The sequence below is a fragment of the Macaca nemestrina genome, chromosome 4 (genome assembly GCF_043159975.1).
Source record: "Macaca nemestrina isolate mMacNem1 chromosome 4, mMacNem.hap1, whole genome shotgun sequence".
In the NCBI taxonomy this organism is placed as follows: domain Eukaryota; kingdom Metazoa; phylum Chordata; class Mammalia; order Primates; family Cercopithecidae; genus Macaca; species Macaca nemestrina.
Genome location: NC_092128.1, coordinates 19,836,815 through 19,851,827, shown reverse-complemented (window position 1 = coordinate 19,851,827; position 15,013 = coordinate 19,836,815). Strand labels below are relative to the sequence as shown.

Below are 15,013 nucleotides of genomic sequence, written 5' to 3'. Positions count from 1 at the left end.
TGATCGGCACCTTTTACTTAGCATAATGTTTACAAGGTTCATCATGTTGTAGCATGTATTAGTATTTTATTCATTTTTATGACCAAATAATATTTTGTTTTATGAATATACCTTTTTTAGTTTTTTCCATTCATCAGTTGATAGATACTTGTATTATTTCCAACTTTTGCCTATTATAAATGCTGCTTCTATAAACATTATACTTTTTGTGTAAGTTTTTGTTTGTATGTATGTTTTCAGCCCTCTCGGGTTTATACCTAGGAGTGGAATCGCTGGGTCATATGGTAACTCTATATTTAATTGTCTGGGGAACTGCCAGAGTGTTCTAAAGTAACCGCACCGTTTTACATTCCCACCAGCAGTTTATAAACATTTTGATTTCTTTGCGTTCTTGCCAACAGTTGTTATCATCTGACTTTTTGACTCTAGCCATCCATTCTAGTGGTGTGAAGTGGAATCTTGTGGTTTCTATTTGCATTTCCCTGATGACTAATGATGTTGAGCATTGTTTCATGTGCCTGTCGGCCATTTGCTTATCTTTTTTGTAGAAATGTTTTATTCTTTGCCCATTTTTGAAATAAGTTATTTGTCTTTTTGTTATTGAGTTTCACGTGTTCTTTATATATTCTAGGTACAGTCCCTTATCAGATACATGAATTGCAAATATTTTCTCCTATCCTGTAGAAGATTGTCTCTTCATTTTCTTTTCTTTTCTTTCTTTTTTTTTTTTGAGATAGAGTCTCGCACTGTTGCCCAGGCTGGAGTGCAGTGGCGCCATCTCGGCTCACTGCAAGCTCTGCCTCCTAGGTTCATGCCATTCTCCTGCCTCAGCCTCCCGAGTACCTGGGACTACAGGCGCCCGCCACCTCGCCCGGCTAATTTTTTTTGTATTTTTAGTAGAGACGGGGTTTCACCGTGTTAGCCAGGATGATCTCAATCTCCTGACCTGGTGATCTACCTGACTCGGCCTCCCAAAGTGCTGGGATTACAGGCGTGAGCCACCACGCCCGGCTCATTTTCTTAATAGTGTTTTTTTTTTGAAGTACAAAAGTTTTTAATTTTGATGAAGTCAAAGTTATCTCTTTTTTTTTTTTTTTTTTTTTTTTTGCCTTTTGTTTCTTATGCTTTCGGTGTTATATCTAAGATTCCATTGCCAAGTCCCGGGCCATGAAGATTTCCCCCTGGTTTTTCCACTAAGAGTTTTATAATCTTAGCTTTTAGGTCTCTGATCCATTTTGAATTAACATTTGTAAATGTCATGAGGCAAAAGTCCAACTTGATTCTTTTGCATGTGAATATCCAATTATTTCAGCACCATTTGTTGAAGAGACTATTCTTTCATCCTTTGAATGGTCTTGGCACCCTTGTTGAAAATCAGTTTACCATAGACAAATGGATTCATTTCTTCTGGACTCAGTTCTCTTCCGTTGGTCTATATGTCTATCCTTACATTAATACTACACTATCTTCCTTACTTGTAACAAGTTTTGAAATCAGGAAGTATGAGGCCTCCTAATTTGTTGCTTGTTTTCCAAGCTTGTTTTGGTTACTCTGATCTCTTACAATTCAATATGAATTTTAGAATCAGCTTATCAATTCCAACAGAGAACCTAGATTGGATTCTGATAGGGATTGCATTAAAGATCAGTTTGGGGATTAATGCTCTCTTAATAACGTTAAGTCTTTAAATCCATTCACATGGAATATTTTTCCATTTATTTAGGTGTTTTTAAATTTCTTTCAACAATATTTGGTGGTTTTTATGGGGCAAGTTTTCCATTTCTTTTGTTAAATTTATTACTATTTTATTATTTTTGATGCTATTGTAAATTAACTTGTTGCCTTAATTTCATTTTTGAATTGTTCATTGCAAGAGAATAGAAGTACTACTGATTTTTGTATTGAGTGTATCCTGAAACCTTGCTGAACTCATTTATTAGCTTTCTTGAAGATTTTCAGGAGGATTTTCCATATATAAGATTAATTTGTGAATCAGGATAGTTTTACTACTACCTTTCCAGTCTGGATGCCCCTTCTTTCTTTTTCTTGTCTAATTGCCCTGGCTAGAACTGTCATGCGCATCCGTGTGAAGAGACCACCAAACAGGCTTTGTGTGAGCAATAAAGCTTTTTAATCACCTGGGTGCAGGTGGGCTGAGTCCGAAAAGAGTCAGCGAAGGGAGATAAGGGTGGGACCGTTTTATAGGATTTGGGTAAGTAAAGGAATATTACAGTCAAAGGGGGGGTTGTTCTCTGGCGGGCAGGAGTGGGAGTCACAAGGTGCTCAGTGGGGGAGGTTTTTGAGCCAGGATGAGCCCAGAAAAGGTCACTAGGTAATGTCATCACTTAAGGCAAGGACCGGCCATTTTCACTTCTTTTGTGGTGGAATGTCATCGGTTAAGGCGGGGCAGGGCATTTTCACTTCTTTTGTGATTCTTCAGTTACTTCAGGCCATCTGGGCGGATGTGCAAGTCACAGGGGATGCGATGGCTTGGCTTGGGCTCAGAGGCCTGACAAGAACCTTCAGTACAATGTTGAATAGAAGTGCTGAGAGCAGATATCCTTGTCTTGTTCCTGATCATAGGTGGAAATCATCCAGTATTTCACTGTTAAGTATGATGTTAGTTGTGGGTTTTTTGTAAATGTTCTTTCTCAAGTGGGGGAACTTCCAAATGTTTTTATCATGAAAGGATGTTAAATGGAACTGCTTTTTCTGTAGCTATTGAGATGATCATTTAGTTTTTGGTTTTTATTCTATTGATATGGTATATTATATTAATTGATTTTTGAATGTTAAACCGCCCTTGTAAGGCCGGGCGCGGTGGCTCAAGCCTGTAATCCCAGCACTTTGGGAGGCCGAGGCGGGTGGATCACGAGGTCAGGAGATCGAGACTATCCTGGCTAACATGGTGAAACCCCGTCTCTACTAAAAATACAAAAAACTAGCCGGGCGTGGTGGTGGGCGCCTGTAGTCTCAGCTACTTGGGAGGCTGAGGCGGGAGAATGGCGTGAACCCGGGAGGCGGAGCTTGCAGTGAGCCGAGATCACGCCACTGCACCCCAGCCTGGGAGACACAGCGAGACTCCGTCTCAAAAAAAAAAAAAAAAAAAAAAAAAAAAAACCGCCCTTGTATTCCTGGAATAAATCTCACTTGGTCATCGTGAATAATCTTTTTAATGTATTACAGGATTCCATTTGCTAAGAACTTTTTGGAGGATTTTGTGTCCATATTCAAAAAAGATATTGATCATTTTCTTCTCTTGTAATTTTTTTTTTTTTTTTTTTTTTTTGGTTATGGTATTGGGGTAATACTAGCCACATAGTATAAGGGGAAAAGTTCCGTCTTCTGTGTTTTGGAAGAGTTTGTGAAGAATTGGTATTAACTCTTCTTTAAGTGGTATAATTAAGCAGTGAAGCCATCTGGGCCTGGGCTTTTTATTTCAGTGCAGTTTTAAAATTATTAATCTAATTTCTTTCTTTAGGGATTGCATTGACTCTAAAGATCAGTTTGGGGCTTAATACTACCTTAATGACATTAAGTCAGTCTGTGCACATCGATCCATGTTGTAGGTCTATTAATAGTATTTCTTCTTGAGTCAGTTCTGATAGTTTATGTCTTTCTAGGAATTTATCCCTTTCACTTCAATTATCTAATATATTGGCCTATACTTGTTCATAGTATTCTTCTGTAATCCTTTTTATTTCTCTAAGGTCAGTAGTATTGTTCCTTCTTTCATTTCTGATTCTAGTAAATTGAGTTTATTGTTTTTTTCTTGGTCAATCTAGCTAAAAGTTTTCTTAATCTTTTCAAGGAACCAGGTTTTGGTTTCATTGATTTTCTCCATTCTCTTGTCTATTTAATTGATTTCTGCTCTAATCTTTATTTTTTCCCTTCCTCTGTATGCTTTATGTTTAGTTTTCTCTTTTTTTTACAATTAGGTTATTAATTTGTGGTCTTTCTTATTTTCTTTTTTAAATATAGGCATTTACAACTATAAAATTTCCTCTAAGCACTGCTTTAACTGCATCCCATAAGTTTTGTTATATTGTATCTTTCATTTATCTCAAAGTATTTTCTAATTTTATTTTTGGTTTGTTGGCCCATTTGTTATTTAGGGTATGTTGTTTATTTCCTAATTTTCTTTTATACGTAAGTCCATATTCTACATGGAATTGATTTTTGTGTAGACTGTGAGGCAGAGGTCAAATTTTATTTTTTTTCATAAGAATAACTCATTGTTTCAGACCATTTATTGAAAAGATCAGTCTTTTCCTACTATTCTGCCACCTTTGGAAAATAATTCCAGTGTTTAGATATGTCTGCTTCTGAACTCTGTATTATGTTGATCCATTTGTGTATCCTTGCTCTCATTACCATACGGCCTTAATCACTACAGATTTGTAATCAAGTTTCACATGTAGGCCAGGCACGGTGGCTCACACCTGTAATCCCAGCACTTTGGGAGGCTGAGGCGGGCGGATCACGAGGTCAGGAGTTTGAGAACAGCATGGCCAACAAGATGAAACCGCTTCTCTACTAAAACTACAAAAAAATTTAGCTGGGTGTGGTGGCAGGTGCCTGTAATCCCAGCTGCTCGGGAGGCTGAGGCAGGAGAATCACTTGAACCTGGGTGGGCGGCAGAAGTTGCAGTAAGCCGAGATCGAGCCACTGCACTACAGCCAGGCGACAGAGTGAGACTCTGTCTCAAAAAAAAAAGTATCACATGTAGTGGGTCTAGCAAGTTTTGCCATGCTTAGTCTTCAAGGGGGTCTTGGTTATTCTTGGCTCTTTATCTTTCAGTATGAATTGTAAAACAAGCCTGCCAAATCCAAACAGAAACAAACCTGTCGGGATTTTAATTGTGTTGCTTTGAATCCATGGATGAGTTGGGAGATAATTAATAGTTTTATATTAAGTCTTTAAATTCATGAATATAGTATCTTTCTCCATTTATTTAGATCTTTAATTTCATTTTTTTTTTTGAGACGAAGTTTTGCTCTTATTGCCTAGGCTGGAGTGCTGTGGCATGATCTTGGCTGACTACAACCTCCACCTCCTAGGTTCAGGCGATTCTCCTGCCTCAGCCTCCCAAGTAGCTGGGATTACAGGCGTCCACCACCACACCCAGCTAATCTTTTGTATTTTTAGTAGAGACGGGGCTTTACCATGTTGGCCAGGCTGGTCTTGAATTCCTGACCGCTGGTGATCCACCCGCCTGGGCCTCCAAAAGTGCTGGGATTACAGGCGTGAGCCACTGCGCCCGGCCAGATCTTTAATTTCTTTCAGTCAGGTTTTGTGCTTTTTTTTTTTTATTTGTATTGGTCTTTTTTTTTTTTTTTTTTCTTTTTTCTTTTTTTTTTTTTGAGACAAGCTCTGGCTGTGTCACCCAGGCTAGATGGAGTGCAGTGGCTGGATCATGGCTTACAATAACCTCTGCCTTCCAGGTTTGAGTGATCTTTGTGCCTCAGCCTCCCAAGTAGCTGGGGCTACAGGTGTGTGCAACTGTGCCCAACTAATTTTTAAAAATGTTTACATAGAGACAGGTCTCACTACATTGCTAAGGTTGGTCTTGAACTCCTGGGCTCAAGTGATCTGCCTGCCTTGGCTTCCCAAAGCACTGAGATTATAGGCGTAAGCCACTGTGCTTGGCCTTTGTATTGGTCTTTTTACATGTTTTGTTAGATTTGCTTCTAGGAACTTGGTATTTTGTATGTTATTGTAAGTGGTATCTTATTTTAAAATTTCATTTTTTGACTTTTTGTAGTGATGTGTAGAACTACAATAGATTTTTTTTCAGTTTGAAACCAGTCACTGTTTATTAACTGACCAATTACAAAAATAATCACAGTGGTTACCTTAGTTCATCCTTCTGATATGCCTGTTTATCTAGTCTTCCCTGTTGCCAGCATCTCCACCTTCTACCAAGTGGGTGGTATTTCTCATCATTTCACCTCATGGAGATCATTTGAAGGGCCACAGGAAGTTGTTTGTTTCTTTGAAGTGTTTTCCAACAGTATAGATCTCATGAATCTGATCTTGCATGCAGATGATGACATATTTACTGAGAGATCAAGCAATCAAAGTGTTGTTTGTGAAGGCAATTTGCTTCTTACTGATTTTACCATAACCATGCTTGTAGATCAGTTCATTTACTGACCTCAGGTTTGGATACTCCCATGTAATATATGCTTTTACGGTCCTTATCATGTTAACTAAAGCCTTCTTGAGTTTAACAAAGGTGCCACTGAAGATTTGGCAAAGGGAAGGCTTCAGACCGTTGGGCCCACACCATTGATACCTCTGATTCTGATGAGAAATGCCAATTTAGGTTCTACAGGTATGTAGAAGTTACCAGCTTTTCTTACCATCCTAGCCACTGGAGTCTCAGGTCTGTACATCTGCCTGTATTTCTTGTGGTAGTGCTTAACTGTTTCATATAAAAGCCTCCTTCTTGCCTTTTTTTTTTTTTTGAGAAAGAGTCTAGCTCTGTCATCCAGGCTGGAGTACAATGGTGTGATCTTGGCTCACTACAATCTCTGTCTCCTGGGTTAAAGCTATTCTCCTGCCTCAGCCTCCCGAGTAACTGGGATTACAGATATCCACCACCATGCCTGACTAATTTTTGATTTTTAGTAGAGATGGGTTTCACCACTTTGGCCAGGCTGGTCTTGAACTCCTGACCTCAAGTGATCCACCCACCTTGGCTTCCCGAAGTGCTAGGATTACAGGTGTGAGCCACTGCACCTGGCCACCTTCTTTCCTTTTGAAGTCTCTTTTGGAAAAACGTCTTTGTCAGGTTCTTAATCTTCAACTCTATGAAATTCCTTTGCCATGCTTTTCCTTAAGGAGTTCTGGCACAGCTGGAACCCTTTTTTTTTTTTTCTTTGACACTTTTCATGGTTCCAGCTGGGAAAGAGTAAGTTCTACAGTAGATTTTTTTAACTGACCTAAGATCGGCTGGGTGTGGTAGCTTATGCCTGTAATCCCAGCACTTTGGGAGGCTGAGGCTGGTGGATCATTTGAGGTCAGGAGTTTGAGACCAACCTGGCCGACATGGTCAAACCCTGTCTCTATTAAAAATACAAAAATTAGCTGAGCATGATGGTGCACGCCTGTAATCCCAGCTACTTGGGAGGCTGAGGCAGGAGAATTGCTTGAACCCAGGAGATGGAGGTTGCACTGGAGTGCACTGCAGCCTGGGTGACAGAGTGAGACTCTGTTCACATAAAATAAAATAAAACTTTTTAAAAAAATTGACTTTGGATCAATTTAAGAGGTCAACTTAAGAGATCTTGCTAGATTATCTTGTTTTAAGTTACATTAAACAATTTTTTAAAGCAACAAAAATTGTATATATGTATGGTGTACAGCATGTTGTTTTGAAATATGTATACATTGTAGAATGGTCACATCAAGCTAATTAACATATGTATTACCCACATTTTTTTTTGTGGTGAGAACACTTCAAGTCTACTCTCTTAGCAATTTTTAAATATATAATACATTGTCATTAACTAGAAGTCATTGTTGTGCAATAGTGTTGTACATTATGTTGTATATAATGTATACTATGTTGTACAATAGATTCATTGAACTTATTCCTCCCCTCCATCTGAAATAATGTATCCTTTGACCAACATCTTCCCAATCTTCACCCTCCTGGCTCCAGGCCCTGGTTACTACTCTTCTACTTTCTGCTTCTGTGAGTTCAACTTTTTTAGATTCCACATACAAGTGACATCATGTGGTGGTTGTCTTTCTGTGTCTGGCTTATTTCACTTAACTAATGTCCTTCAGGTTCATTCATGTTGTTGCAAATGATGGAATTGCCTTCTTTTTTAAGGCTGAATAGTTTCATTGTTTATTTACCACATTTTCTTTATTCATTTGTCTGTTGATAGCACTTAGATTACTTCCATATCTTGACTACTGTGAATAACGCTGCAATGAACATGGGAGTGCAGATACCTCTTTGACATACTGATTTCATTTCCTTTGGATAGATATCCAGTAGTAGGATTGCTGGATCGTATGGTAATTCTATTTTTAATTTTTTGAGGAATCTACATGCTGTTTGTCATAATGGCTACACTACTAATTCACATTCCCACCAACAGTGCACAAGGGTTCCCTTTTCTCGACATCCTTGCCAACTCTTGTAATCTTTTGTGTTTTTGATAATAGCCATTCTAACTGGAATGAGATGATATCACATTGTGGTTTTTATTTGCATTTCCTTGATGATTAGTAGTGCTGAACATTTTTTCATATACCTGTTGGTCATTAGCATGTCATCTTTTGAGAAATCTCTTATTAATCCTAATAATTTACCTGTAAATCCATTTGTATTTTATATATATGTATATATATAATCATATCATTATTTTGTTTCTTCCTTTCTAATTCTTATAATTTTATTTCTCTCTTATTGCACGACTAGGGCCTCTGGAACATTGTTGAATATTTGAAATATTGTTGTAGCTGGGTGCAGTGGCTCACACTTATAATCCCAGCACTTTGGGAGGCCAAGGCAGGCAGATCATGCAGGCAGGAGTTCAAGACCAGCCTGGTCAACACAGTGAAACCCCGTCTCTACTAAAAATACAAAAATTAGCCGAGCGTGGTGGCATGCACCTGTAATCTCAGCTACTTGGGAGGCTGAAGCAGGAGAATCGCTTGAATCCGGGAGGCGGAGGTTGCAGTGACCCAAGATTGCACCACTGCACTCCAGCCTGGGCAACACAGCTAAATACCATCTAAAAAAAAAAAATACATATACATATATATACACACACACACTTGTAAGGTTTTTTGTCTCAAAACGAAAGTTTTTGATGATATTTCATCATTAAGAAATGATATTTCATCATTAAACATGATGTTTAATGTAGATTTAAAAAGATATCCTTTATCAGATTAAGGAAATTCCCTTCCAGTGTTAGTTTGCTAAGAGGTTTCATAAGGATCAGATGTTGAAGTATAACATCGTGTATTCTTTGTCTATTGAAACGATCATATTTTCCTTTATTCTTGTGGCAAATTATTTGAAGTATTTTCTATTGTTAAATCAACTTTAGGCTGAACGTGGTGGCTCACATCTGTAATCCCACCACTTTGGGAGGCTGAGGTGGGGGGATCATTTGAGGTCAGGAGTTTGAGACCAGCCTAGACAACACGGTGAAATCCCATCTCTACTAAAAATAGAAAAATTACCCTGGTGTGGTGGTGTGTAGCTGTGGTCCCAGACACTTGGGAGGCTGAGGTGGGAGGATCACTTGAGCCTGGGGGACAGGGGTTGCAGTGAGTCAAGATGGCACCACTGAACTCCAGCCTGGGCAGCAGAGTGAGACCCTGTCTCAAAAAAATAAAAAATTTTAAAAATCAACTTTATACCAGAATAAACCCAGCTTCATCATGGTTTATTCTTCTCTTTACATATCACATATTAGATAGCTATTATTTAATTTGTTGCATCAATACATATTGGTTTGATTGGTTTATAATTTGCTTTTTTGGTATAGTTCTTGTCAGGATTTGGTGCAAAGGTTATCTCAAAGGAAAATGAATTAATTGAAGCAGGTACCATATGTTTCTACTTTCTGGAAGAGTTCGTATAACATTGGCTTTTTCTTAAATGTTTGGTAGAACTTATTGATAAAACTGTCTAGGTTTGGAAGATTTTAAATTACCTAATTCAGTTCCTTTAGTCGTTATAAGACTATGCATGTTTTCTATTTCTTCTTCTGTTATTTTTGGTAAGTTGTATTTTTCTAAAAATTTGATAATTTCGTTTACATTTTCACATTTTTTTAGTCTTTTCAAAAACCAACTTTTGTTTTTAATCCTATTATACAACTTTTTTTTATTTTATTAATTTATGTTCAAGGTGTCCCCAAAAAGTTCATAGAAAATTCCATTTTATCCTTCCTTTGCCATGTAGCTCTTTAGTAGTTCCTGCTGATTGTGGGAAGGGTCTTTCACTAGACTTCCCACCTTGTACTGGTATTGGGCTTTCTTTTTTGTCCTTGTCACCTGGCACAATATGGACTCAAAATAGATCGAATGCAGATACAGATATTACAATCCATCTATCCTCTGTTAAGCCAGACATTAAAGAGATTTGCAAAAAATGTAAAACAATAACACTGTTCTCACTAAATTTTTGATTTGATAAATACAGTTTTTTAAAGTAAAAAAATATGTAAGTCAATTTGTAGTGGGGTTTATTATTGTTATTTTTAAACTTTTTTTTTTGTTTTTTGAGACGTAGTCTTGCTCTGTCACCCAGGCTGGAGTGCAGTGGCGCGATCTCGGCTCACTGCAAGCTCCACCTTCACGCCATTCTCCTGCCTCAGCCTCCGAGTAGCTGGGACTACAGGTGCCCGCCACCACGCCCAGCTAATTTTTTGTATTTTTAGTAGAGACGGGGTTTCACCATGTTAGCCAGGATGGTCTCGATCTCCTGACCTTGTGATCCGCCCGTCTCGGCCTCCCAAAGTGCTGGGATTACAGGCCTGAGCCACCGCGGCTGGCCTATTTTTAAACTTTTAAAAAAATTTGATTGTTTTTATTTTCAGAAATGACAAGTTGCTCTGAAATTGAGACCAAATGTTAATTCCGACATATTTTAAGGCATATTATTACTACCATTTTCGATGAATTGAATACTTAAATTTTTCTGTTTTAATTTCTAATATGATAAGTATTGAGGGCTATTTGCCACATAAACAAAAATTCTTTGAGATCATTGGCCGGGCGCGGTGGCTCAAGCCTGTAATCCCAGCACTTTGGGAGGCCGAGACGGGCGGATCACAAGGTCAGGAGATCGAGACCATCCTGGCTAACACGGCGAAACCCCGTCTCTACTAAAAACACAAAAAATTAGCCGGGCGAGGTGGCGGCGCCTGTGGTCCCAGCTACTCGGGAGGCTGAGGCAGGAGAATGGCGGGAACCCGGGAGGCGGAGCTTGCAGTGAGCTGAGATCTGGCCACTGCACTCCAGCCTGGGCGACAGAGCAAGACTCCGTCTCAAAAAAAAAAAAAAAAAAAAAAAAAGAGATCATTTATAGAGTATAAAAGGGATCTTGAGACCAAAAAGCTTGAAAACTGCTGATGTAACCTAATATTACCCAAAACTTTGGAACTGTACTGTGGACGAGAGAAGAGTGATAGAAAAATTGCTGAGCAGACATGCATTCCCAATTATGAGATCAGGCAGAACGAGTTTGTGATAGTTAGTGAAGAACAATCAAGAATTTAATTATTTTTATCCAGAAAAGCTTAACAACCCACTAATAGAAATAGAAAAGGGATGAAAGGAGGATTTCTTAAAATCTCCTTTCAGATTAAAGAATCAGCCTTAGTTGTTTAAGGCTTAGCTCCTTCATCACCTTTGACACTGAAAGAAAAAACTAACTCTACGAGTCTTCAGACGTGAGTATCCCAGTTTTCAAACTTGCTGCTTAGTATAAGTTTCAAGTCACTTAACTTTTTTTTTTTTTTTTGAGACAGTCTCGCTCTGTCACCAGGCTGGAGTGCAGTGGCACAGTCTTGGCTCACTGCAACCTCCGCCTCCCAGGTTCAAGTGATTTTCCTGCCTCAGCCTCCTTAGTAGCTGGGACTACAGGCGTGTGCCACCACACCCAGCTAATTTTTTTGTATTTTTAGTAGAGATGGGGGTTTTACCATGTTGACCAGGATAGTCTCGATCTCTTGACCTTGTGATCCGCCCCCTTGGCCTCCCAAAGTGCTGGGATTACAGGCATGAGCCACTGTGCCCAGCCCAAATCACTTAACTTTTATAAGCCTCATTGTTTTCATTTATTATTGCCCTCATTTGAAAATGTGGATAATAATAATTACATTGACCTAGAGTCATGAGGATCAAATGAAATAGCTTGTTAAATTCTTTGTAAATTATAAACCATTGTGTCAATATGTGGTATAAGAACTATACACTTGTCATTTTCATAAGCCTTTCTTTTTTAAATTTCAGGCAGAACTCAAAAGCTTGATGGACAATGCTTCTTCATCCTTTGAATTTGCTAAAGAACTCATCAGGCACAATCTGGTGAATAACGATTTGCCATCTTGACTGACTTCAGTCCTACTCTGCTTTGGTATATCACAGCCATTAGAAAGATGAATAAAAGGAGAAGCCCCAGCAAATAATGCTTTACTCCAAGGGAACACCTCCTCACTGTGGAGGAGATAAGTTTTAAAGTACTAGTCTGTTTCCTTAAGGAAGTCCTTGTTGGGAGAACAGGAATATATTTAATATTTGGAAAGAAGCACAAGGCAGTGTAGATCCAGGTGTCTGTTTTTTGGGGAAAGACAAAGGAACATACCCCCTGTGGTTTAAAATAAATGGCAAATATTTTTGCATCTTTGAAGGATGGCTGAGATTTAGAGAGTTCATTCTAGTCAAGGACATGGAGCTAGAATGAGGGTGACATATGTAAACGATTGTGAGCAGATTTATCTTACTAGAACAGTAAATTTGTAGTGGGGAATAGCAGACACTCAAATTGGATGGGTGGTTGGGTTTAGGGCTAGATTATGATTCTATCAACCATGTAATATAGTGAGATGCAGAACAGCTGCTCTCAATTCAGATACCTGGGAACACTGGGCAAATCAACTAATACTACTGAGATTCTTCATCCAAAAGTGGCAATAATAATAACTATGCTTTTTCCTTCTGATTTCTCTATTCCTTTTTGTAGTACCAATTCTTCCAGTAAACCACAGCTGTTTTAGATTCTCCCCTTCTCTTTATCTCCAGTACCTATTCAGTTACTAAATCCTATTCTCTTCTTGCTGGCAATGTCTTATATTTACTCCATTTCGTCTCTAATTCAGGCCTCCATCACAGATACAGTTTTATTTGGATAGTTTCTACTATGAGTTTCTGCATCTAATCTTTTAACTTTAAATTTAGTTTCTAAATAGAAGCCAGATTAATTTTTCTGGAGCATTATGGGTTATATGGTAGTCTGGAATTTAAGCTTGGAGAAAGATAAAGACTTGAGAATAAATTTAGGAGTTATTGTAAGAGTATTGACAGATTAATATGGAAGGTTTTCTTTTCTTTTTTTTTTTTGAGACAGAGTCTTTGCTGTGTCACCCAGGCTGGAGTGCAATGGCCAGATCTCGGCTCACTGCAAGCTCCGCCTCCCGGGTTCACGCCATTCTCCTGCCTCAGCCTCCCGAGTAGCTGGGACTACAGGCACCCGCCACCTCGCCCGGCTAGTTTTTTTTTGTATTTTTTATTAGAGACGGGGTTTCACCGTGTTAGCCAGGATGGTCTCGATCTCCTGACCTCGTGATCCGCCCGTCTCGGCCTCCCAAAGTGCTGGGATTACAGGCTTGAGCCACCGCGCCCGGCATATGGAAGGTTTTCAATTGCTGAAGTTAAATAAATATTGTAGAAAGGATTAAAAACAGAAAAATATGGTTCCAAAATAGCATCTGTATTTATGACTGGAGGAAGGAGTATCAACAAATGAGACAAGAAAGGGCAAACAAGAAGAAGCATCTAGATAATGTAATGTCATTTACAACTGCACATTTTAATCACCTGGGAGGCTTTTGAAATTAATGATGCATGGGCCCCACCCCCAGGGAATCTTATTTAATAGTTGGTCTGGAGCCCAGCTATCAGTTTTTTGTTTTTTTTTTTTTTTGAGACGGAGTCTCGCTCTGTAGCCCAGGCTGGAGTGCAGTGGCCGGATCTCAGCTCAGTGCAAGCTCCGCCTCCCGGGTTCAGGGCATTCTCCGGCCTCAGCCTCCAGAGTAGCTGGGACTACAGGCACCCGCCACCTCGCCCGGCTAGTTTTTTGTATTTCTTTAGTAGAGACGGGGTTTCACCGTGTTAGCCAGGATGGTCTCGATCTCCTGACCTCGTGATCCGCCCGTCTCGGCCTCCCAAAGTGCTGGGATTACAGGCTTGAGCCACCGCGCCCGGCCTAGTTTTTTTTTTTTTTAAAGCATCCCAGGTGGATATAATATACAGCTATGGTAAAGAAACACTATATGAATATATGACTGAAAGGAACATGAAATAGGGATAATTCTTAGAGAGTGGGATTAGAAAGAGAAGTAAGAATATGGAAATTTTTCTTTCTTAATACTTTAAGTTTTTTTTTTTTTTTGGAGATAGAGTCTCGCTCTGTCGCCCAGGCTAGAGTGCAGTGGCTGGATCTCAGCTCACTGCAAGCTCCACCTCTTGGGTTTACGCCATTCTCCTGCCTCAGCCTCCCGAGTAGCTGGGACTACAGGTGCCCGCCACCTTGCCCGGCTAATGTTTTGTATTTTTTAGTAGAGATAGGGTTTTACCATGTTAGCCAGGATGGTCTCTATCTCCTGACCTCGTGATCCACCCGCCTCGGCCTCCCAAAGTGCTGGGATTACAGGCTTGAGCCACCGCGCCCGGCCAATACTTTAAGTTTTTTCCAGTGAACACATATTACTTTTATATATTTTTTTAAACCTGAAAAATATCAGGGCAATATAAGTGGTTGTTAAAAAACATCAACTTTTGGGCCGGGCGCGGTGGCTCAAGCCTGTAATCCCAGCACTTTGGGAGGCCGAGACGGGTGGATCACAAGGTCAGGAGATCGAGACCATCCTGGCTAACACAGTGAAACCCCGTCTCTACTAAAAAATACAAAAACCTAGCCGGGCGAGCTGGCGGGCGCCTGTGGTCCCAGCTACTCGGGAGGCTGAGGCAGGAGAATGGCGTGAACCCGGGAGGCGGAGCTTGCAGTGAGCTGAGATCAGGCCACTGCACTCCAGCCTGGGTAACAGAGCGAGACTCCATCTCAAAAAAAAAAAAAAAAAAACAAAAAAACATCAACTTTTGAAGTTAGATTTGAGGTCAAAATCAAGTTCTACCATGTACTTGCTTTGTGACTTTGGGTAAATCACTTAACATTGCTGAATCTGTGTTCTCATGTGTAGAATTGGGAAAATGAAAGTACTTATTTTGACTGGGTGCAGTGGCTCATGCCTGT

At 39.5% G+C, this 15,013-nt stretch overlaps 1 protein-coding gene across 4 annotated transcripts in view; it reads left to right on the top strand.

Moving 5' to 3' along the window:
* The window catches only part of IFT56 (intraflagellar transport 56), a 65,803-nt gene that overhangs the window by 21,525 nt on the left and 29,265 nt on the right, over window positions 1–15,013 (top strand). For 3 of the 4 annotated variants that reach the window (XM_011723705.3, XM_011723706.3, XM_024789545.2), the window contains exon 8: window positions 11,995–12,069. In XM_011723705.3, coding sequence (XP_011722007.1) covers window positions 11,995–12,069 — 75 coding nt within the window. Of the gene's footprint in view, window positions 1–11,994; window positions 12,119–15,013 lie in introns of all 4 variants that reach the window. The other variant, XM_024789546.2, reaches the window with a different exon arrangement.